Source organism: Lagopus leucura, unplaced genomic scaffold, assembly GCF_019238085.1.
Source record: "Lagopus leucura isolate 7727_CA_CO unplaced genomic scaffold, USGS_WTPT01 Super-Scaffold_100009, whole genome shotgun sequence".
Lineage (NCBI taxonomy): Eukaryota > Metazoa > Chordata > Aves > Galliformes > Phasianidae > Lagopus > Lagopus leucura.
In genome coordinates this window covers 4,686,867-4,711,612 of record NW_024962266.1, presented here as the reverse complement: position 1 = coordinate 4,711,612, position 24,746 = coordinate 4,686,867, and the positions used below count along the sequence as shown (strand labels likewise).

At 48.7% G+C, this 24,746-nt stretch overlaps 1 protein-coding gene across 1 annotated transcript; it reads left to right on the top strand.

The window, feature by feature from the left end:
* Window positions 1-11,696: 11,696 nt before the first annotated feature.
* Window positions 11,697-23,514, top strand: RGS8 (regulator of G protein signaling 8). The gene is made up of 5 exons (XM_042873730.1): window positions 11,697-11,958; window positions 13,629-13,730; window positions 14,487-14,551; window positions 21,330-21,496; window positions 23,245-23,514. The coding sequence occupies exons 1-5, from the start codon at window positions 11,933-11,935 to the stop codon at window positions 23,425-23,427; spliced, it is 543 nt and encodes a 180-aa protein (XP_042729664.1). The 5' UTR covers window positions 11,697-11,932; the 3' UTR covers window positions 23,428-23,514.
* The last annotated feature ends 1,232 nt before the right edge of the window (window positions 23,515-24,746 follow it).

The window sequence follows — 24,746 nt, the reverse complement described above, 5'->3', positions numbered from 1 at the left end:
GTTCGGTTTTGTCTGAGCTTGGCTTTGCACATCTTTGATTGGAAACAAGCTGGAAATATGGGAGTTAGAACAAAATGTTACACACCACCTTGTGAGAGTTATTGCAGTGATAATTCCCTTAACATTTAAGCAGTGATCAGAACAAGGCGATGTTATACTCAGATTGCTTCTTTTGAGGATGGTGGTTTTGCTATTTACCTTTTCTACTGAAAGTGAGAATAAATGGAACTTACACAGAATTTGCTTAAGAGTCATCTGTGTTTCTAAAGTAGGGATTATCAGAGGCTCCTTTGAGGACATGAAAGCATTAAAAAGACCAGTTTTTCTGAGAAGTTCTTCACTCCCCCAGACCATTATTTATAGTAAGCGTAAATATAATGTGCTCAGCTTTTTTAATTGTCACGTAAGGGATATTCTGTCTCTTGGTAAGAACTGCAAAGGCAAATGCTGTTTGCATCTGAAAAGTCCCAGTTCTTTAAATTAGGATTATTATCAAGCATTCAAAGGATAACATACTATAAGAAGCTTAGGCAAAAATGTAACGCTGCCTGGAACGTTGAAAGCACTTGTTAAAATGTGTGAACAAGCTGTCTCCAAGGCATAACATCCGTCTTTTATATGCAAGCTGTTTGGTGTGATGTTGATTTTTATTGTTTTTTTTCCACTGCTATATTAAGGGCTTGCTGCAGTTTGAAGTGTGTGATATAGCTATGATTAACTACAGTGAAAAAATACATCCAAACGTATCATCTGAGCTGCTGCAGTCCTGCTATGATCAGGTCAGTGGAAAAGATGGACCCTGAATACATGCAAACCATCTTTACTTGGATTTGTGAATGAAGGTAGGTTACAACACAACTGCTTGAATCTACTAGCAGTCCTGTGAACATTGTCACGGAGAAGATGTTACTTGATTTGGTTCTGTACAGTGCTGGCCTCTGGCTGCTATACCCAGAGCTGCTGGCCTTGCTAGGAACAGAATGACCAACAGAGGTACTGCATGAGGACTTACTCAAGGTCTCGCTGCTGTGAGCCAACCTGTGATAGTTGGGTACCCGTGTTTGATTTCAGCCTGTGTCTTTGAGAGCCTGGGGGCCTCAGCTGAGACCTTCTGTAAGGATGCCCAGTGCTGTGCAAGTGTCAACTCATTACTCAAGTGTACAAAACTAATCCTGGAGATGGTTCTTCTGTCAACCTGCTGCTCCTGCACGTGAGCAGGTGATGCTTTGTACATTCCTGTAGCGAATTTCCAACAACAGCAACAGGGAGGCATGGCCCCACTGCAGTGCATCCCTCTGGGAGGGACGTGGCTGGTGTTAGGTGAAACTGAAATGGCATTCAGTGAGTAAATGCAGCCCCAGAGAACATCTGTAATGCTAAGAGTGAAAGGACAAGGTGAGTTTATTCTCCCAAATACGAGCTTTTCTATTTTCTCCTCTTGTGCAAACAACTGATGGTGAAAAACAATGGCATATTTTGACCACACTTGCTCACTGGTGTCTCTGTGCATAGCCAGCAGTCTTGTGAGGATGCTCGGTGCTCTCTCTGTGCTTTTGGCCCATGTGCTAACAGCAGCAGCAGAGGCACAGCCAACTGACAGCCATATCAATGCTGCCAGATGGAAATCCCCTATGTAAACTTCACCTGACTTCACCTCTAAATATTTGGGCTCTTATTTTAGACTCATGCTCTAGTTTGTTGTTTTCCTCCCAGCATTGTTTTATGTAATTAACAAATGCTGCTTACATGCGGTCACCAGCTGTGCCAGCCACAATTTTGCAGCACAGAACTCTGTGGCAGATATATTCAGCCTGCATTGGTCCCATTTTCCTCTAATAAGTTCCAGCTTTCTCCTTCAATCTTGATATCCTCTGATTTTGCTGCAGTGCTGAGTAGAGTTGAAGGTGTCCTGTACTATTCTCCTGCAAACTGTGTTATATTTTGATGTATTCACTTTCTGCCCCATGTTGCAGCAATATACAAGGAAACTTCTGGGTGAAAAACAAGCTTCTTTGGTTACTATTCAAAACAAAACCAAACCCAACCACTACATGAAGTACCTTAAGAAGCTATGGGCAACTCTTCACTCCTCCCTGAACAGCAGATGCCAACTGAACAGCATAAAAACATTTCAGGGAACAGTTGGTACAAGGGCATGTATAGTTGAGTTGATTGCAGAACAAGCATAGTGTGCTATCAGATTTTTTTTAATATTAAACTCAATTTAGGGAGTGATAGATCTAAAACACTGTCAGCCCTGAGAATCTGGCTTGTTTGCTTGGCAGTTTGAAGATAATTGCAGATGAAGCCCACAGTTCTTTGTTGGTATCCCTTAAAAATGTAGATTCCTTGTTTGTCATCTGTTCTGTTGTCTTGTCAGGAGATGTTTATCCATGTATAAAGAAGACATCCAGTAAAAAGACAGCTCTTTTAAGGAGAGGGATGTAATTTTAGCACAGTTGCCACAGAAATGCCTAGGACCGAATTCAGCCATGGCTGTGCTGGGAGATGTCTTGCTGGATTTCATGCTCTTTTGCGAGCCACGTGAAGAAAAAAGCACCTGGCAGGCCACTGCTAATTGCATCTGCAGAAGGTGAGACAAATAACAATGAATACAAGCACCCGTTAAGTGCAGACTCATCAGTTAGCTAAGTATGCTCCTGATTCCCTTCTTCCTGCGGTCCCTGGGGCTGCACCAGGCAGGTAATTGTGGAGGCTCTGCTTTTCAGCAGCTCCCAGCACTTCTGCATATCTCCTTTCTGGGCATTGGCTCTCCTTAAGCAAATGTGGAAAAAGATGCATGCTTTCCTGGATTTATTGACAGCTTCTTGCTACTGTCCAACTTACCTGTTTTGTAATAGAATTATCAAAGCCAATATCTTACTTAAGTACCTCTCAAAGAATATTTCTTAGTCTAGGCAAGGGAACCTAACAGAACATGTTTTTCTTTCTTCTGAAATGTCTTTTTGATAGTGAGGAAGCCTGGATTGGATACAAATTACACCAGCCCTTTTTGTGTATGTAGCCTTTATGCCTTGTCATTTATAGCATTTAAAGTGAGCAAATCACACATCCTCATGTGTTTTCCCTTTTATATCCATTTGCCAACTCAGTGTCATAGAACTGTTCGAGTTGCAAGGGACCCTTCAAGGCCATCTGGTCCCACTCCCTGCACTGAGCAGGGACACCCGCAGCTGCATCAGTGCCCAGAGCCCATCCAGCCTGACCTTGGCTGTCTGCAGGGATGGGGCACTACCATCTCTCTGGGCAACCTGTGCCATTGCCTCACTGCCCTTATTGATTATACTGACTTCATTATATCCACTCTAAATCTCCCCTCTTATAGTTTGAAATCATTTCCCCGTTCTATCTTACAGACCCTTCTAAAAAGCTGAAGAGAAAGAAGCACTGACTAGCACTGCCTGTGGTAACAATTATCAGTGAGATCTCTGCTTAACATGCAGAAAAAATGTCATGGGTGTTCTTGGGAAAACAGGTGGTCTCATGCTGTCTGAGTGTCAGGGATTTTGTTAAGGAGCAAGCTAAAGTGATTTCAGAACAGTCTGTGGTGTTTCTTGACAAAAATGGGGCACCTGAATGCCCTGGATTTAAGTAGTACCTGTCTCTAGAAAGAATACAAAGAAGGCCTGGGTAATTGCAGATCTGTTTAATTATCATCTGCAGGAGGAAAAAAATATATATCTGAAACAAAAGCAGCCTGGAGAGGTGCTCAACAAGTAAAGCATGTGGGGTTTTTAGGAGAAAGTCATCTCAAACCAAAGTAATCCCATGTGACAAGACAAAGACATCCCACGGCTTTGGGGAAGGCAGTACTTGACAATATGCTAAGCCTTTTGGTACAGTTGTGTCTGGTGTGATTCTGGATGAAATGGGCACCAAGTGATTGGATGATTGTATCTAAATGCTTTTTTGGGTGTTTGCCCAACGTTCTTTCAATCTTGGGTGGTGAATAGAGAGTATAGGTGCATGTATGGAGGAACCAGCTATTTCCCCACATAGGGTAGTGGGGAGAACATGTAGGCTGCTGGGAGAGGGAGGCAGAATTCAAGCCTTGAATGGAGAAATGGTCATGGAAAAAGTAGGATGCCATGCAATACAGGTAAATGCATGTTGATCCACTATAGGAGCTCTATAGACAGCATTAACTCTATAGACTAGCAGCAGGAACAGCTGGTGTTTATACTGGATCACAAGCAAAACACGAGTCAACGAAACTTGTCCTGTTGTGAAAAAGAAAACATCACACTGGGCTGTGAACAGACCTGCAGACAGCAAAGCACGTGTTGTGATCTCTTCATGCCACTCAGCACGTGTAGGGTTGCCTTGTGCAGTAGGTGTTGATGCTTTCCAATAGGGCTGCTGCATGTGTGGCTTAAGTAGTGTCAATCATTGGGCATCTCTACACAGATGTGATAGATGGAAAATCCTGAAGCACAGCCTTGTCTCTCTGGGTCACCTTGTTTGGATGCCTATAGTCAGATGCAGAGACTGCAGGCACTTCGCTAATCCCAACCCTTCTGTTATTCTTTCCTACTGAATTTTCAGTATTCATGTCTTTCCTCTTGATTCTTTCTCTGCTGCAGCCATCCTGTAACCTTGCTTTGTCTTAGGTTTTGGTTTTGGTTTTTTTCTTCCTGATTTTAGGGAGCTGGGCTGCAGTGAAGTTAGGCATTGGGTCCTTGGACATGGCGTAACCCCTTGGAGGGGTGGCTTAAAGGATCACGCTATCTCCAGTCTCGGAGTCTGAGCAGGGCCGGTGAGAGGCAAATGATGGCAGGGGAGGGAGTAGGTAAGAGCCAACCTTACATATAAGAATCAGCCCCATCTCCCTCCTGGTGTTGGGTCTTGGGGCAGTGTTGTTTGCCTTCCTAGCACTATTGGCCATGGATCTCCCCAATCCATGGCTTCTGAGAATGGGCTTTCTCTTGCCTCACAGCATGAGCTAGGTAATCTTAGTGCCCTTTTCCAACCTTAATGATTCTGTGGCTCGGGATCCGGCTGCGTTGCAGTGATAGAAATCTGAAAGAGGACTTGAATTGCTTAGTCAGAGCTAGCATGTGGCTCTCCAGGCATGCAACCCATTCTTAGGATCAAGTTGGCTGGACTGTGTTGTGCCTCAGCTTGTGTCACGAGAACACCTAAATGCAAATCTGGGCACCAAATGAAGCATCTCTTGTTCTTTTCCAAGTGATACCTGCAACACTCCATCTTCCACAGAGGGCAAAGAAACACTCTCCAAGTGCATCACTTCAAGTGGAGGCTCAGCAGCTTTTCCAGATGTTAGTTCAGTAATGTGAGGGCTAAACAAACAGCAGCAGATGGGAAGTCCCCTGTTGTTGTGCACCATGAAGCCGGTCGATGACTCCAAAACACATTTTGCAGAGTTGCTGCTCACAGTGGGTTGGTTTGAGTGAGAAATGAGCGACAGCCAAAGGAAATGAGAGAGCAGCAGGAACGCTGTTATATCCTTCTCAGATGTGATTAGGAAAGGGTGTTAGAAGGTGATGGCTCTCCTCGAGGCTGTGCGTGCTGCTGCTGTAGAAGGGTAAATGGCCTTTTTTTTTTTTTTTTCTTTTTTTCTTTTTTTTAAGACTTTCTCTGGAAACTCTTTACCCGTTGTGTTGTTCCCAGGGGCAAGAGAGAGAGGTTATTTCAAGAGTCCTTTCCCAAAAGCGTGTTCTATTATGTGATGTTTTAGTTTCTTTAGAAGCTATGCTTTCCCTCAGGATATTAATCAGTTTGGCAAAGCTTTTCCTTGTATGTTTCAAAAACTCATTTCTGCCTCCATTTGTTTGAAAACACTTAAGGTTTGCTTTAGCCTCCAGCCCATTGTGCTCCTGTGGTGTGGTGTTCTCCTGGAGCAGACCTTCCATCACACAGAACTACAACAGAACCTTCTGCAGCTGATGCTTTCGTACAGAGCTGCCTCTAGCTTGGACTCTGCTTAAAGGCAGTCACAACTTCATCTCACCAATTCGTCTGGAAATTCCCTGCTGCGTTCAGGTAAATGTCCACAAGATCAGATAGAACCAGACTGGCAATGGTAGGAGCTGGGAGGTGTTAAGGTTTATTCATGCTCAAGGGACTGTGGTGTGTTGTGAGCACACCATGGGTGATGTCTCTGCAAGCAGAGGCCAGGCACTAATGCCATCCTGCATGACTGTGAATGAATTCACCCTGTATTCAGCACTCTTCATCCCTGCTGGGCTGGAGCTCATGCTGCTCACTGCACACACAGATGCTGCCATTTGCAGTGCTCCTTCAGCCAGGCTTCCACACCCTGTGCTTCTCAACCCCGACAGACTGGGCTGTGATGTAGCACACACAATGTGACCTCTATTCTTGGGCTGCACAGCCTCTGACCTGCTCCTTTGGGCTGTAGGGTGATGGATAAGTGCCCACTGGAGGTCCTGACAAAGCAGAGTGAACAGCAGTGCTGTATTAGCCCCGTACATCTCCTTCTCTCTCATTGGATCTGCAGCTTTCACTGCAGCTTTTCATGGTTACATAAATACGGCCTATTTTCCCCAGGAATTAACATCTTGCTCGCTAAGTTTAGGTTTTCACAGGCACAAAAAAAACCCAAGCCATCTGATGCTTCACGTGCAGCTGGGATGCTGGCACATCCCCGAGGAGCAGCAGTCCCTGGCCATGCAGAGCCTTTACAGCAGTGCTGACTGGCCCCAGTGAGCAACACAGCCCTGCCACATCCTGGCATGGCACTGCCACCACCACCCACAGGGTCCCATCCTTTTCCCTTGGCCAGCCGTACCCTGCTGCATCCCTGCAGCCTGTATGCTTTGCCCGGTGCCCAGGGTGGGGAGGGACAGGAGGTTGGCTGTGCTCTTGGAGCATGCAGCAGATGGTTCCTCACTCCCCAGATGTGTTTTGTTGTTTTCCCTTCGATGCGTCGCACCTATTGACTTTATCTGCAGCATCCACATGGTGGGATCTCTGTGTTTTTCTGGAATTGCTGATGGAAAGAGGAGGGAGCTGAGATCAACAGAAACAGGAGAGGGGCTGGGTGATCCCCGTTTCAATGGGATTAGCAGTGGGCTTTGATGCTGGAAGGAAAGGCAGTGCTTGCAGCTCTGCTGTGCTTGGATTTCTCCATCTCTATTGTTGTGATATTAAAATGGTGGATTGCGTTTCTTCTGAATGTTTGTGTCCTGGGTATCTGTGATGGTACAGTAAACCAATAAATAACACCAGGGCTGAGCTAGTTGGAAATAAAGCTAACTGGAGCAAGAGGAGAACATGTCAGAGGTAAGTGAACCACATATAGCAAAGGCTGCAGGGGAACCTTGCAGGTGGCAGGAGGGTGTGCAGGTGGGGAAAAGTGGGGCAGATGCATTCTCCTGCAGCGTGGCCTCTGGGACTGCTGCAGGTCATGCAGATCCCCTGTGTGATGGGCAGAGGAGTGAGCTGGTGAGTCAGAGCAGCCACTGCTGCTCCTGTGGCTGATGAGCACCGAGTCCTGGGCATTGGCAGCTGTGTTCCTTCAGCTGGAGACCCTGTACATTGCCAGGGTGCTGCTTGGCACTGCTTTAACACTTAGCAAAGCACACAGAGGCGTTGATGTATTTCTACAAGTGCAGCAGCTCCTGGCTGCGGATGTTTGATCAGAGAATGATGATGAAATTACAGCAAAATACAAGAAAGTTGGAATGGAATCTCACTTAGAGGTGGCAGCCAAGCCTGTGAGCTGCTTGGTAGAGGTGCTATGTTCCAACATAGCCCAGAGGGGTGGATACCTAGGCTGTGGGCTGGTAAATCCCCACCTGCATTGCCTGGTGACAGACAGCCATCCCCCTGTGTTCATGTTTGCTGAGAGCAGGTCATGGGGAGATTGCTTTAAAGCATTTCTTTAGAGATTTACCCTTTATGATATGGGATTCAAACGTAATATCAAAATGAGTTATTTTATTAAAAGGTTTTAAATACGAGCTACGGGGTAGTTGGAAACATCAGGGCCATTTTAGAAGGAATTTGCTATAAATCTTTTCTCACAGAAGCTTTCTAAAATATTACCCTGCAAAGTACAATTCTCTTTATCTGCAATTTAATTACACTTCCCGCCGTGCCTGTGTCAACACAGCTCACTTTGATCTCCATTAACTCCAACCCAGCCCAGGGACGTAGGAGAAAAATGGTGGTTGGCAGAATGGTCTGTGAGTTGCAACAGGAGGTGGTGGGTGCCCCCATCCCTGCAGACAGCCAAGGTCAGGCTGGATGGGCTCTGAGCACTGATGCAGCTGTGGGTGTCCCTGCTCAGTGCAGGGAGTGGGACCAGATGGCCTTGAAGGGTCCCTTCCAATCCTATGGTTCTATATGAGTAATGGATCAGGAGGATCCAGAGTAGAGCTTTGTTGATGGAATGTTTTGTTGGCAGCCCTCCACTCCCCCGATGTCTGTATGTGTGAGTGAGATCTGATGGTTGTGTTACAAAACCAGGGTCATTTGTGACATCCTGCAGTTGCCCAGGGAGAACCTGGAAGTGTGGAAATGCATTAAAACAAAAATGACACGCTAGGAGTTGAACCCTAAGTGATGCTGTGTTTAAATTTGGCTTGGGTTCAGGGAAGGGCTGAAGTGGATTGTTATTTAACTGGAACAAGCCAGAGGCATCAGATGAACCTCAACCTTTAACCTTGGCTGAGAGGAGATTGTATCAACCACTGCATTTTTGTAGGGTATTTTTCAGCACTTGTCTCCTCATCACCGGAGATGTGACAAATCCAAGTCAGGATGACCTGGGCTTTGCAAGGGGAGGATAACAGCAAGGAAAATATTTCCTTACCAAGATGAGCTGTGAAGGAGGGAATCCAGGCTGGAGCAGTGGGATCAGGCCTGCAGTGCTGCTAATCCCTGTGTTTTCATAGTAAGTTCTGCGGGATGCTCCTTCCCCAGGGATGTTGCCTGGTGATGATGTGCTATCTCAAGTCATGCTGCTTGCTAGTAGCACAGGGATGTCAGCCCAGTGCTTTGTTAGCTGAGAAAAGGCAATGAGAGAAAAATAATGACTGATTTAACTGCTTGGGATTTGTGGTGTTTGTTTGTTTCTGATGCCTTAAGAAGTGAGTGAGCAGGAGCTCTCGTGGTCATAGAATCACTGAATTATTTGAGTTGAAAGGGATCCTTAAAGGTCATCTGGTCCAACCCCCTGCACTGAGCAGGGACACCCCCAGCTCCAGCAGTGCTCAGAGGCCATCCAGTCTGATCTTGGCCATCTGCAGGGACGGGACATCCTCTACCACTCTGAACATCTGCACTGGCATCCAGGGGCAGTGCTTCTGGCAGCTGAGTCAAGCCCAGGCCTGAGGTCTCACTGTTGAGAGGCAGAATCCTATTAGTGGGGTGCAGGGATAGGTTCTAGCAGAAGCCCTGGATACACACTCTGTTGGCTGAAGGTGGAGGGCTGGGTGCAGGAGAGGGCTGGGAGGCTGTGCTGTGAGCAAGCCAAGGTTGGTTCCAGGGCGGGGGGCACACAGCAGAGGAGAGCAAGGGCTGGTCACAACCTAAGCTGCCAGGTGGGTTGGTTTCTTCCCTTTCCCATGCCGTGCAATAAGGTTAACGATTTCCCTTGACCCCTCTGACACAGAGGCTCTCTAATTAAACTCCCCACTCCCTTCTGTCTGCGCGACTGCCGACGATCCGAGGGCAGCATCCTCCCCTAAGCCTCAGAGGAGCTGATCAAAGCGATGCGGGAGGGACGCTCCCTTCCGAAGCGGGGAGGGTGACAGCAGCGACAGCTCTCGCAGACATCCCTCCTCCCCCCGGCATCTGTAGCGGGGCGGGGGGATTCTCCCAGCAGGTGAGAAGGCGAGGAGGGATGCGGAGGGACGTGCGGGTCAGGTGGGCACCGCTGCATCGCCGCCCATCGCGGTGCAGCCGCCGCGTTGCGGAGCGCCGGGTGAGGCTGTGCGGGGCTGAAGCGCGGGGCTCCGGGTGGGGTGCGGGGAAAGAAAGGGTTCGAAGGGCAGTGCGAGGGGCTGGATGCGAAGGGAGCTCTCTGCTGTGTCTCCAGAGCCTTCCCGAGCACGCGCGGGTGCAGAGGACAGGTCAACCGCGGTGAGTATCGCGCTGTGCGCCTGTCAGCAGTGCCTCCCTGCTCGGTTTATCTACTCGGCTCTGTGGGTTCTTAGTCTCCTGAAGCCCCCCCCCCCCCCCTCCGGGTCTGGTGTTTGTTTGGTTTGTTTTCCTCTTCCCCTTTGTGCTGCTGGTTGGGATGGCTCCCTTATCTTTGCTCAGGTGATCTCCTGGGATGGAGGGGGGTCGATAATCCTGATGTCATAATTGCTCCCCCTCCCTTTGTCTCCCAAGGAGAAACCCCAAAACGCATCCATGATGAGTCTGTCAGTTCTCCTGGATGGGGTCCTGCCGTAGGAGGGAGGTGGAGGAGGACGAGGGATGGAGGGTGAAGAGATAATCCTCACCACAGACTCTTTCTGGGATGCCTTCACTGCATTCTGTTTCTAAACGGATCGACTGACTTCACTGGCAAGCCAAGGGCATACCCACAGATGCTCCAGCCTGGCTGTGGGACTTGATGTTCCAAAGTCAGACAGACTTTGGGACCTCGGGGAAGTTGGGTGCCTCTCTGTTGTGCAGTTTTTGTGGGTGGGAGCAGGGGTGAGCAGCAAGCTGTTTCGTAACAGCACCTCCAAAAGCATGCAGCAAGGGGAGACTGCAAGAGAGGGCACCACGTAGGCACCCATCCCAGCTGTCAGAGAGAGAAGGGGCTGCTGGCCTCTGGGAAATCCTCTGCTTGGCCCCACATGCGGGTGAAACTGTTAATGAGGAAATTTTGAAGGGGCTTAAGGTATTACAAGGATTGATTTCAGTTAAAGCGCATCGAAGCAGCCGGTCAGGGCAGGGATTAAGAAAATGCACTCACTGGCGTATAGTGCAACCCCAGTTCCATTAATTTAGTTGGGAAGAGGCTTTGTGCATTTTTAATGTAATCAGGTTTTAAAAGGCATGCTGCATTGGGCAGCCTGAGCTTTGGGATCTCCCCCGGCCCTGGCAGAGCTCCTGGCCCTTTGCATGCAGCTGCTGCTCCCATCAGCTCCTTGCTCTCCTCCTTGGCCATCCCCTCTGGTCAGGGGGACCTGGAGGTTATCTGGAGCTCAGCCTTGTCCTGGCAAACAGGAAACCTTTGCACTTTGCTCACTACGCAGGCGGCTCCATCCTGCTCTGTCCCACCAGCTTAGTGGATACTGCCTTCTGCTCCCTGCTGGGAGATCTGTTCCAGCAGCGTCTGTGTGCCCGTGCTCAGGGAACCCTGCCACCCCGTCAGTCCATTCATCCCTCCCTACGGCTTCCTATGAGCTCCCACTGCCCAGATGAGGAGATGCTTTCTTTGAGTTCGTCTATGTGAGTACTTGAGCCTTGTGATGGTGGAAGGAGAGATCCACAGACGCATGAAGTCCTCCTGTTCTTCTGTTTGCAGCACCACGATGGCCAGTAATGCCAGCCATGACTCGCAGGAACGGGAACAAGAGGTAGTTCAGTCCTCTTAGGGAGGTCGCCCTGGAGCTTTGCCTTTTGAGGACCGACCTTCGGAGGCACTGCATGATGAATGCAGCTGTGCTGAGCCCTGCTGCTCCATGCTGAGCCGTGACACCAAGCTCGGACCTGCAGCTGGACTTACCCCATGGCTCTGCTCCCAGGAGGAAATGCTGTCTTTTCTCTGTGATCATCCTTCAAGTCCAAGAGTCTTCCATTGGAAAACTGACGAGGATCAAATGGGTTGAGAGCAATGGGCCCTCCTTTTCTGGCAGAGGATTCTTTGTTATATTTTTAAGTGCCAGGGCGTGAAACTGTGAATCCCTCCTTCCTACACTCCTGTTTCCTGCAAACCACCCTCCAAGCCAACCAGATAGAGGATTGGCCATAACTGGAGTCCTGAATGGCTGCGTTACTGATCCCACGGAGGTAACTGCACGGACACCACATCCCTTGTCTATCCTGTTGCTGTCTGCCTCATTCTGTGAGCCTCATGGCTCCTTCCTGCCCTTCCCCTACCTCCCAACCTCCTACCAACCCATGTTCTTTCCCCCACGTCCTGTTCTGGAATCACGACCTGTGTTCCATGAGCTGAGCTCTGTGCTCACAGTGCAGCACCGCAGCCTCCTTACTGCCATTCCCTGCTGCAGCCTCTTCATCTCAGGCATTGGAGAGAAATCTGAGCAGCAGTGCAGCAGTGCATGCCACATCTCTTGCTGAGGAAGCCGTGAGCTTCATCAAGGCACGGCTGAGGAGAATAAGGGCTGGGGGAAGGTGGCATATGGGAAAGGTACCAGTGGGATCCTATAGCCACTCAGTGTCAGTCTGAGCACAGCAGGCTCAGCTGGGGATGCAGTTCCCTGCATGCAGGGTGTCTGCTTTGCTGTGGGGGGTGGATGTAGGGCAACGTCCTGAGACTGCTGGTCACAGGTTCGGGTTTTAGAGCTATTCTTGCCACTGAAGATCCCCAGGTTCTGTGCTTGGAGCTGCCTGTGCTCTGCCAGGGAGACACTCGTTGCATTTAATTAACATTTAATTTGCTGTAAGATTACATGAAAATGTGCAATAATAGAAACTCTCTGCAGGGCGGGAGGAGAAAGGGGACAGGCGTGCTACAGATTAGCTCAGTGCTGAAGTGTTCTGCATAGGGAAGGGAGAAACGCTGTGCTTCCCTCTGCAGTCTCAGGGATTGTTTGGCATCTGCTCAGCAGCAGGGCTCAGAGGGAGCTTCCAGAGGGAGTCTAGCAGCTGAGAAGTGCATGCCACAGCCCTCCCATGCTCAGGAGTGACCCACGAGGGGTGCTCTTAGGCTGGGGGGAGCTCAGGCTCTGCCCTTCTAGACACTGTCCAACCATCAGTTGGCATCTGTTTCTGAGGGGAGACGATGCCAGTCCAGTGCCATGCATGTATGTTCCATCTCCTTCTTCCTTTGTGTTCCCTTCCTTTCCAAGCTCTCTCTATCCCAGTGATGCTGTTCTCATCAGTTGTGCTGGGAAGGAGTTGGCAGGGAGCTGAGGAGCCTATGTGGGAGCAAAGCACTGGAACTGCTCCGAAATTCAAAGGGAAAAGCAGTAAGGTCCTTTTCTGCATGGATAAACCTGCCATGGAAGAGGAAGCTTTAGCCTGCTTATGTAATGCTGAGTCTAAAGAAGTGGGCCAGGCTCCCCTGGCTCTGCAGCACAGCTCACATCACAGGTGCCTTGCTCCTTCCTGCCCTCCAACCCCTTCCTGCCCTACAGCATAGGCACCACCCTGTTCTGATGCAGCTGATTGCAGGTGTAGCTGCCCTCCTGCTCTGCTGAGGGCAGGCCCTTCCAGGACACCACCTAGTGCACAGCCTTTCTGCTAGCTGGACCAGTAGAACAACTGGTTGGCATTGGGCGAGCCAGTATCCATGCTGTATCCATCCTTAGCATCCTCCTGGAGATGCTTCAGGGTTCCTCCCGCAGGTGAGGGACGAGGGATGCAGATCTGACATGGCACAGAGCCGCTGAGCTGTGTCATCTTTGGGGTTTTGTTTTGTTAGCTCTGGCTAGAGTTATAATCCTCTTCTTTGGTTTTCCCCTGCTCACCCCCCTGCTCCCTCACATCGACCACAGGAACAGAGGGATGAGGACTCGCCTGGGCTGCCTGTCTCACAAATCAGACTCATATAATGATTTCACAGCTATTCTTCCGGACAAGCCCAACCGGGCTTTGAAGTGAGTATAGCTGCAGCATCCCCACCCCATCCCACCTCTGTCCTCCTCTCCCTGCCCACCACTCCTCTTGAACTGCCTTCCTTTTGTTGTATGCTGTAGGCTGCCCAGCCCCATCCAACCCATCCTTGGACATCTCCAGGGATGGGGGTAATATATCCCTCTGTCATAGCAAATCAAAGTCTGAGCAGTTGGCTTTGTCGAAGAGGTGAGCAGCAATTCCAGGTCACAGTCCTCCTTAGCTGAGTGTTATTAAACACTGCCTAAATGTCCTGTGTTAGTTTGCACAGCACGAAAGCAGATGCCTCAAACAATACGGAGTCCTGATTTAAGGCAAGTGGGATGGAATCCATCTGATCCCACGTCTGAGCTCACCTTCTCCTTGCAGTCAGGAGAGAGAAATAAACACTTCTGCAGGGGTGGGTTTCGTTTCACTTAACTTTTGACATTTACAATGTAAATGTCTGCATCTGAACTTGTTCCCTGCTCTTTGCTTTGAGTCGGTAAGGAAAAATTGGTCCCTTTCTGGGTGTGATTCATCTGCCTTGCTTTACCTGTCTACCTGAGGACGAGGTGAGGAGACCCATGAGAGTCCCTTGGCATCTCCCCACTGACTTTGCAGGGAACCAGGGGGACTTGCACACTTGGAGACCTTTCTATTGTAGACCTCCAAAGTTTGGTGAGAAGAATTCCAGCCTTCCTTGGTGTGCTTGTCAAACAGCCATGGGTTGTCTGTAATCTGCCTCTTCTTTCTTCCAGAAGACTGTCAACAGAAGAAGCAACGAGATGGGCAGACTCTTTTGATGTCCTTTTGTCCCATAAATGTGAGTAGAGATCAACTTGTACCACCTTTTTTCCCCTAGGCACTGTGTGTAGGTAGGGCAAACTAAGGTACACACACTGCATGGCACAGGAGTGGTCCCTTGGGTACCTCTTACCCCGAGGAAGTGGTAACAGTGATTCACGGGCCGGGCTTCATTGCCACCACTCATCAGCACTCCACTGTATTAATATTTTATCTTCACATTTGCAAAAGGTCATTGAGCAGGGGGTTATGGCACCATAGCGTCCCATTCTTTCCATTCATAGAATCGTTCAGGTTGGAAAAGGCCTTTAAGATCATCAGGCCCAACCCATTGCCACCGTGCCCACTGACCATATCCCTTGCAGAATATTGTAATCCAGGCCTGCAGAGCTGAAATTCTCAGAGCCATCTGGTGAATCTGACTGATTGCTACCATCAATTGCAGTAGGAAATCCAATGTGCAGTTAAATAACCTTGAACTCTGTGCTCTGTTGCAGTCCTTATGAAGAAACCATGCATGGTAGCACTTGGCTGGCTCTAATTTATAGTTCCCAGTGCAAACCTGAAAGTTTCACATCAAGAAACATTATGCAAACATATAATCAGCGCCTCACTCCATTCAATAGATCAATCATATCAGTTCTGTTCAGAATGCGTTACCCTGCTTCACCGGTGCATTCGTGCTGAGGAATTATAAACAAGGCAGGGAAGTTCACAGTATAGATTCATTAATTTGTTTCTATTTAAGAGTAAAACGAGTGAATTGAGGTTGGGAAGAAGTCAGTGTGGGCGGTGAACTGATTTACCGCCATAAGGAACGAGCTGACTTCCTTAGCAGGTCAGGATTTGCATATTAAAGCATCAGGATAGAATTATATTATTATTTTGAATAATATGCAGTTTATTTTCTGGATTTTCGGCTGGGATGACAACAGTTTTGGCTGAGAATTAGGTGACAATTCTGAACAGGCTGGCTGTCCAAGGCAGAAAAAGCAATATGTAATTATAGCAGCAGTATCTCGTTGAGATCATGGCTTGCAGGCAGTAGGAAACGATCGTGTATCTGGGTATGGCCAAGAGGGAACATTTCTTTAGTCCAAATCTGGAACACGAAGGGAAAAATACACAAAAGAGACAGAGGTGCCTGAAGAATGGGCAGTGAGAGAGGACAGGATGTTCACATTGATGTTACAGCTCTGTCTTTAAACTCAAGCCCTTGTTCTTCCTTCAATAATGCTAAAGTTGTCCATTTTTCTCCTTTTTGGACAGAGGCTGCAACAAAAATGTGTTGGTTACAAAAGGCAGTGAAGTTGCCTTTTGTCTGTGTTTTGGAATTACACACACTGTTCCCTCTTCAGCTGAGTGCTGTGAATGCCAAATCGAGTTTCAGCCCAATTACTTCATCCAATAGCGTTACAAGAATATCTGGTTCTATTAATCAATTAGCCTCATAGAGCGATCAATGAAACATCAGAATCTTCCCTGTCTCTATGATGGGAAGTAATTATGGTAGTTCTTTGGCACCTAGTGAAAAACATTTAGTTCCTGATAGGAACTCGTGCCTTATCTGACCAAAATTTCACAGTAAGAAAGCAACATCTACAGTAAAGCTGCCAGCTAATCTGCACTGAGTGCCAAGAGAAGTACAGAGCTGTATCAGCCAGGTTTCCCTGTGACTGCCCAGGTGAACAACATCAGCCAGCCACAAATTCCATTCTATGCTTCAGGGCATGGGCTGAGCACCAGCTGTGCTCGTGGAGGATTCCCCTGTGGCTTGCAGTGCTAGCAGGTGGGCTGCTGCTGCCTGCCACGTCTGTCACACCTCCTTCACTATGTGGACATTTAGCTTCTTTTGGAAGGAGGCTGTGACGCTGATTTCAGGGAGCTGAGTGGGGCTCCAGTGCCACACTGGGATACAGTGCCACATTAGGATATAGCACAGCCCAACTTCCTTGGCAGCCCCAGACAAATAGGTCAACACAACAATACCTGACTTGCTCTTGCTAACGGGAGAAGCGAATCAGCTTGAAACCATGGCATCAGCCAGCCAACCCTCTTCATGCAGCGGGAGCCTTGTCCCAGCTCATTGCAAGAGACATCTCCCGGAGCAGTGTGCCCTTGGGCCAGGGCTTGTGAGCATGGCAGGCAGCAGGAAAAGGGAGCTCAAGCCTGGTTTACAGCAGGCGTTTGCAAAAGCAAGAGGAAGGATCATATATAGCATGTTCCCTTGGGTGCTCGGGGAGAAAAAGCAGTGGCTGCAACTTGCTAGGTTCTGGCATTCTTTTCCTATTCAGTGCTGGATTAGCAATGGCTCCCAGGGAACTGGAGCTCTGTGGTCTGCAGAGCGTGTGTGCATGATGTGAGTAACAGAGGAGAAATCCCCCCGCTGTACCCGTGCCCAGGAGGTGCAGTTCTGGTCAGCCAGACGGAGATTCCTTTTGACAGGCTGCCGCAGGGAGATGCACACAGTGGCATGTCTCATTCTGCATCCCTTGAGGGGCTGGACACATGGCTTCTCATTTGTCCAGGATCCAGCAGGACAGTCTGTCCTCAACCCTTACTCACTTATCAATGAAGCATCTGACATGGAAAACCTTGGCACTGAGTTTCCATTTTTATCTCATAGATTATTTTTTTTCTACAATGTTGTGAACTTGATGCTCTTCTGCCCAAATTTTATTGTCCTCCTCCTCCTGTTGTCTACACCTTGCTGCTCTTCCTACACAGCATAGGAATATCCCTTCCTACTCCCAGTTCTCTCTAAGCCAGAACAGCATCAGCATGAGCTAGTGACAGGCACCTAGCATTCATCAAAGCAATGCTAGGCAGCAGTGAGAGTGTACATATGCTATGCAGAGCATTGTGACCTTGTCCCTTCAGCCCTGTCTGGTAAGGAATTACCTATAACCCCAGTTGGGGCTGTTCAGTATGGAGAGGAGAAGGCTCTGGGGAGACCTGGGAGTGGCCTTTCAGTGTCTAAAGGGGCTGTGAGAAGGAAGGGAACAGACTCTTCAAGCAGGGTCTGTGAGATAGGACAAGGAGAAATGGTTTCAAACTGAAAGAGGGGGGATTTAGACTGGATATAAGGAAGAAGTTTATTACAACAAGAGCAGTGAGGCACTGGCACAGACTGCCCAGAGAGCTGTGGGTGCCCCATCCATGCAGACAGACAAGGTCAGGCTGGAAGGGCTCTGAGCACTGATGGGCAACCTGATCTAGCAGAGATCTATCCTGTGATAGTTCTAAAGATATCGAACCAGAAAATGGTTTGAGTTGGAAGAGACCTTTAAAGATCAACTTGTTCCAACCCCCTGCCATAGGGACATCTCTGCCTACATCAATTTGCCCAAAGTTCCATCCAACCTGGGATGGGACACCCACAGCTTCTCTGAGCAGCCTGTGCCTACCCACCTTCATGAAGGATTTAATACAGCTTATCATCCCCATGCTTTTTTCCCCATTCCCTTTGGAACTGTACTTCTCAGGTGCTCCACGTGTCTTCTAGCCTACTTCAAAAGGCTGACCCAACAGCAGATGTTCTCCTGTTCACATCACACAGCAACCTCCGTGCTTCTCAGTTGAAATGAGCTTTGAAATGCAAATTCATCAGGGATGCTTCCTTGGTAGCCTTCACATACAGGAGATGAAAGCCAACAACCGTGTCAAATGCCAGCTCAGGTCCTCCTGCCCTTCCCATTAGTTTAGCCACTGTCCCATGACAAACCTGTTGGCAGTGATTTAGCACTGTGCAGTGATGCAGGCTTCTACCTCTGTGCCTGAACTTCCAGCTGGAGGTACAGGCAGGCAGGCAGAGGCCAAAGGGTTGATCTGCAGAGCAGAGCGGCCTCCGGTCCAGGATGACCTCTCCTCCATCCAAGCTCTCCTCAGCAAGGTCCTCTCAGGTCTGCCCTGATTGTTTCCAGCTCCCCAAGGGCTTTGGGGAGGAGATGACAGGAATGTATTAAAAAAAACCATGGAGCTCAGCCAGATACTATTATTTATATATCCTCTGTCTAAACTTGCTTCAAAATAAAAAGGAGCTGATTGATGTGAGAGCATGTGGAGACCTCTTGGTCCCAGCTGCTGCTCTGCTCTCTGGGGCAGGGCTGAAGCCAAAGCCTTTCTCATCTCATCAATCACCACGTCCACTTGTTTGAGCAGATACTACGTTCTGCAGATATTATATTTGCCATGCACAGCTGCTATTTTTGGCAAATGGTTCTCTCTCAGTGCTGGGACTGTTGCAGAGGAAAGGGAAAGTTCAGGACAGCGAATCACAGCATCATAGACTGGCTGGAGGAGGAAGGGACCTCTAAGATCGTCCAGTTCTGACCCTTGCTGTGGGCAGGGTTGCCAAAGCACTTAATCAGGCACCAATCTGGCTGCCTAGGGCCCCATCCAACCTGCCCTTGGGTACCTGCAGGGATGGGGCGCCTGTAAATTCTCTGGGCAGAAGGCAAGTGAAAGGGAAGACAGAACTCTACAGGGACACACAGTGGAGATGGTGTTGTCAAAACAGCTTGTTTGGGTGCTGGAATGATTAACATTAAGCATCCTACAGTCTGATGATTTACCAAATGGCAAAATCTCAGGGAACTGCTGCTTTTCCCCATTCATACTTAGTGAAATCTGTCAGTTCAGCTGTTAATGTCCTCTCCTTTTCCTCCTCTAAGGGCTCCTCTCTCCTTTGTCAAGTCCTCCACATAAGCACTATGAATGTTACAGGCATTAAATAGCAGAGTTTAGAATATCTGTGTATCTCTGGGTTTCAGGAACTGGAGTAGCTCAAAAACAGTCTTCTCTTGCTCCATATCTACCTATTCATAGAGGTGCTTGGAGCAGCCAGGGGAAGCATGACTGACAGGTGCTAGCTTCCTAGAGGTGCCTTTGGACACTCCATTCTGCGGGCTTCTCAAGGGCTGACATTGCCTTACTGCTTTGGTTTTGAACCCACAATTTGTGCTCAGCAGTGCCCTTGGATGAGAGCCCTCCTTTGCCCACAGCTGCAGCCCCAAACCTTTCTACAAGTGCGTTAATCACTGGGTGTGATACAGCTATTTCTCACCCTCCCAGGGCTGACAGGAAGAAGGCAGTGTAGCTGAGGTGGAGACATTCCAGTTTTAGCTGCTGGGTGCTGTGCCACAGCAGCTCTTTGCAATGCAGAGTGCTGATGGAGCAGTTAGCATTGCCAAGCCTGTCAGTGAGGGATCTTCATGAAGCCTAAAGCAGAGAGTAATAGCCTGGAGCTTGGTCCTATCTGGCCATGCATCTTCTCTGCTGGTCCCTCTGAGGATCCAGGCAGTCAGATATCTCCCCTGCCTTGGGCTGTTGGCTGCTGTTTGACACTTGGAGCAGTTCGTTGGGTGAGGTGGAGCTCACCCCTTGCAGCAGTGCAGGAGGAGATCCAGGCTTGCAAACCCTGTCAGCCTTTGCCTATCTCAGCCAATATCCACTCCCATCGTTCTTTCCCTGAGCCTGACCTTGCTGAGTGCTCTCCCGACTCCATCAGTATTTATAGATGCTTCCTTGGAAGCAGCCAAGGCTGACTGGGGAGGTTTCCAGTCATGAGCTACAACTATTCAGACCCTACTGGAAAAGTTAGAGACGTGTTACTGGAAAAAAAAACAGGAGCCAAATTTATCCTTCAGCTTAGCAAAAGAGAAGGGGTGTGTGTAAAGCCTTCAGTTAGTTCTACTCTGCTCGTGCCATTCAGGGAAAGGAAATAAAAAACAATAGCTGTGTCCATAAATACACCCAGCTGGGGTTTAAGAGCACATTGATGCCTAATAAATCTCTCAACGTTTCTATTCTGCCCCAGCTGAGTCAGATTACATTACTGGAATGTCACAATTGCTGAGCATTAGCAAGTGATAAGAACACTTTTACTGCTGACTAGACGAGTAGTAATTACGCTGTGTCCTTTCCCTCTCTCCTTTATTGTAGCTGTAACAGTTGTGCTCTCCAAGATCCTTCCTCTGTGTGAGTGGGAACTAAAAATATGTCATAAGGCAATAAAGCAAAGTGATGGAGAACGTCAGAGACGAGTCCACACGTGCTCTATTTTATTAAAGGCTTTTCTTAGTGCCCCACTTTGTAACATCCCGTCATTAATGTGGACAAGGTGGTGTGGAAACAGGTTGCCTCATTCAAGCTTCAAGTGTGTCCAGAAAAAGCAGGGAGCTGTGTGGGGTCTGGAGCACAGTGTGATGGGGAGCAGCTGAGGAAATGGCATGGGGCAGTGTGGAGAAGAGGAGCTCAGGGGAGACCTTGCAGTTCTCTACAGCTCCTAAAAGGAGGCTGCGGTGAGATTGGTCAGCCTCTGCTCCTGGTAACAGTGATAGGATGAGAGGTGACGGCATCAAGTTGTGCCAAGAGAAGTTTAGGTTGGGTGTGAGGAAAAACTTCTCAGAAGAACCCTGGAGGGGTTCAAGAACTGCGGAGATGTGGCACTGAGGAACGTGAGCTGGAGCAGTCACAGGTTGGACTAGATGATCTCAGTGGTCTTTCCAACCTTAATGATTCTATGGTTGTTTCAAATTTCAGAGGTTTGATATGTCAGTGCCAAAGAAAGCATTTTGCTATGTTGGCTGGCAAAAACTAAGTTTTCATTAATCACAGTGAATAATGCTTGGCTTCACGTGGCATCACTCTAGATGATGGATAATGAGATCATGGAGTGTGCTGTCACACATCTATGAGAATGGCTTCGGTTGGGCAGGAGCAGATGGAGGGATGCTGTAGGATTGTTCCCAGCTTGCTTTCTCCTCCCACTGTAACTCCCCTTGTATTCCTTGCAGATGGGCTGGCTGCCTTCCGTGCTTTCCTGAAGACTGAGTTCAGTGAGGAGAACCTGGAGTTTTGGCTGGCCTGTGAAGACTTCAAGAAGACCCGCTCAGCAGCCAAGCTGGCTGCCAAGGCACAACGCATCTTTGAGGAGTTCATTGACGTTCAGGCTCCCCGTGAGGTTGGTAGGCAGAGCTGCCCTTCGGCAGGGAATGGGTCCTGTCCCCCTGGTGGAACTGCAGGGCCTGGGGGATCTTCCTTCCCCTGGAGGTGATGAGGAGGAGGGGGTAAAGAGGAGAAATCTTCCTGTTACAGGAAAGCCTCCTGCCTGCTCCAATGCCTCTGCTTGCAGTGACTCATCCCCTGGTGAGGGCAACTGATTTGATGATGCTAAATTAGTCATTGCCAATGAGTTTGCTGGCAATTGCAACTTACATTTCCTAACCTCACCAGCTTCCTAGGAGATCCTCCCCACCAACTTTACTACTGCTCCCCAGGCAGGCAGTTGGGCTCACTCCTCACAGGACATTGTGTCTAGAAGCATCCCACCAATGACTAACTTGTTGACTCTCCGGGGAAGAGTGTTTATCTGCTGACTAACACCAAATTCAATTAGACCTCCTGAAAAGATGCGAGCAGGAGCTCAGAGCTGAACAAAAAGTGCAGTCACCACCTGAAGCCTGGCATTGTTCAGCACTCTTCAATGTACTGACAGGCTGATGCGGCTGTCAGATCCTGTGTCGTGATGTTGCTTTGTGGTACTGTATTCATAATGCAGTGCTTGCAGCACTGCTCTCCCACAGCAGTCTTCTTGCATGTGTGCTTGTCATCATACGGGTGCTGCAAGGGATCAGAGAATCACAGAACGGCTTTAAAGGTCATTCAGTTCAAACCCCTGCCATGGGCTGGCTGCCCACCAGGTCAGGCTGCCGAGGGCCCATCCACGGCCTGGGGGATCTCCAGGGATGGGGCAGGGCTCATCCTAAGAAGGCTCTCACAACCCCATCTGTGCACTGACAAGGCCATTGCAAGGCCACCGATGGCACCAGGTGGTGTGGACATCTCAGGGTGCAGTGCCCTCAGTGAGCATCTTCCTGCTGGGAGATCCACAGTTCTGCAGGGCTGTTTCTGGGTTAGAAACGTGAGTGCAGGTTGGATGAGGTCCTTCCTAAAATCGAGTCCTTTTGTCATAATTCTGGCTTGCTAGTGACTCTCAAGTGGCAGAGGGAGCTGATCTGTTCTGCTGCCATCAGGGTTACAGCAGGCAGCTTTACTTTTGAGACAGCTTTTAGTCTGGGCGCTTGTTAATAATGACAAATAACATCTTAGCAGCCAGGTTTTCAATACTAACCCTAAGAAATGCTGACGGCTTGCTAGCAAAAGAAAACAGGAAAGCTCTTGTTGTTGGCTTCACAAACACACTGCAGTCATAACACAAGGGCTGTTTATTTTTTAAAGTCCCATTTCAAGGCATTGTAATATCACGCTGTTATGGGAAAATTCAAACAATTTATTTTATAACAACATAGCTGAATAAGAGTATGCTGATAGATTAAACCCAGCTAAAAGTTCACTCTCCATCCTATTGGGCATGTGAGGAAAAAGAGGGAATAGAGAATTCTTGGGCAGCAGGAGATATGTATGTTAGACTGAGCAGGCATTCGTAGGATATTTGCTATGTAAACTCATTAAGAGACTGAATAAAAGCAACTTGAGGTCAGAAACACTTAGGTCAGTATGTATCTTCTTCAACTATTCCAAGTTTGGGGCAGGATTTGTAACTCTGGGTGGCTAAGCCCACAGAGTTTGGGGGGCTGTTGAGACTTGTTCAAGAATAAGTGCTTGGTTGTTCTGCTTGGTTGCTCTGCTGCTGAGACAAAACATGAGTTTTTTTAGCAGCACCCAAAACTCTTCTGTTGCTTTTCCCAGGTGAACATTGACTTCCAGACACGGGAGCTGACAAGAAGGAACATGCAGGAGCCCTCCCTTTCTTGCTTTGACCAAGCCCAGGGAAAAGTGCACAGCCTGATGGAAAAAGACTCATACCCCAGGTTCCTGAGATCCAAAATCTACACAGACCTGCTGTCTCAAACCCAGAGGAGGCTCAGCTAGAACAGCAACGGAACCCGTGTGCTTCCCACAACAGCAACAACCCATCTCTAAGTGTTCCATGGGGTTAAAGGCAGTGGGAATGAGAGAGGAGGGAGGAAGGGAAGGGGAGTCTTCCGAAGTGTGACCCTGACATGGTGTCAAGACTTTTTGAGTTTCTGTGCTTTTTTTTGGTTAGCAGTAGCACCTTGCGGCTGTTGCACATGATGCTATCCTCTCTGGTCGTGGGGACTGAGGCTGTGGGGAGGGAGACAGAAGACAATGGCACATGAGTCGTGCTGCTTCCCAGGGTGGAAACCATCAGCAAACTCAGCACCCTTCCCGTTGTGCTTGCACACTCTGTGATACAACATCCACTCCAGACCCCTCGTATGCTTATCTTCATGGGATGGAGGCTGAGTGTTGTCTTCATGCTGCTGCCAAGGAGCAGAGGAAGGTTATCCCAAAAGCTCCTGCTAGACCCAGTCCTCTAAGGCAAATGATTGCTTTTCATTGCTATTATTTGTTTGTACTGTAGTTCAGCCTCAGGACTCCTGTCGCCGTTCAGGCTCCGTTGTGCTAGGCACCATACCAGAACCCAGCACAAAGAGCACCAGGGACATACATGGCCTTGGTGGCTTCTTCTACCAGCTTTTGGGAAAGGGTAGGAAGAAGGGATATCCCATCTGCCCCATACTGAGGTGTAAGAGAAGCACAAGACCCCTCTACCATGCCAGATATCATTTCTCATGGTAGTACTTGACCAAGCTCGTGGCAGGGAGAGGTGACATGAAAACCACAATCTTATTTTTGCTCTTGACTGTTGTTGTTACCTACTGAATGTCCACTGTGGGCTCGATGCAATGCAAAGAAATCATAAAGATGCAGATTCTGCTGCATGAAGCTTGCATACAAACGGTGAGCAGGACGGCCGTGCGGGCTCAAAGTGGTGTGCAAGGTGTGTTTTGGCCCTGCTCCATGGCCCAGATCACAGCTGCAGGAGGCTCTGCAGATGTCGGTTGTGTAACCACACCTCTGTGCTGTGCAGAGATGCTGACTGCCTACATGGCTTTGCTTTCCCAGCTTATCAGCTGTCACATTCCTGCAGTGTTGTCTGGAGGGGAAGCAGATCGACAGCCTGTCTGTGGACTTAAGCCTGCAGACCAGAGGTCTGTTTTCTTGGTTTTATGAAGGTCTGGATGGTAACCTCATGCATCTTTCCCTTCTGTCGTTTATCAGAGGCTGTAAAGCTCCATTCTAGTTTAGGGTGGTAGGTAGGTCTGATGCTTCAGATGATCAAGGTTTAAATGTAATGTGGTGTAAGCTGGGTAGACTAAATTCTG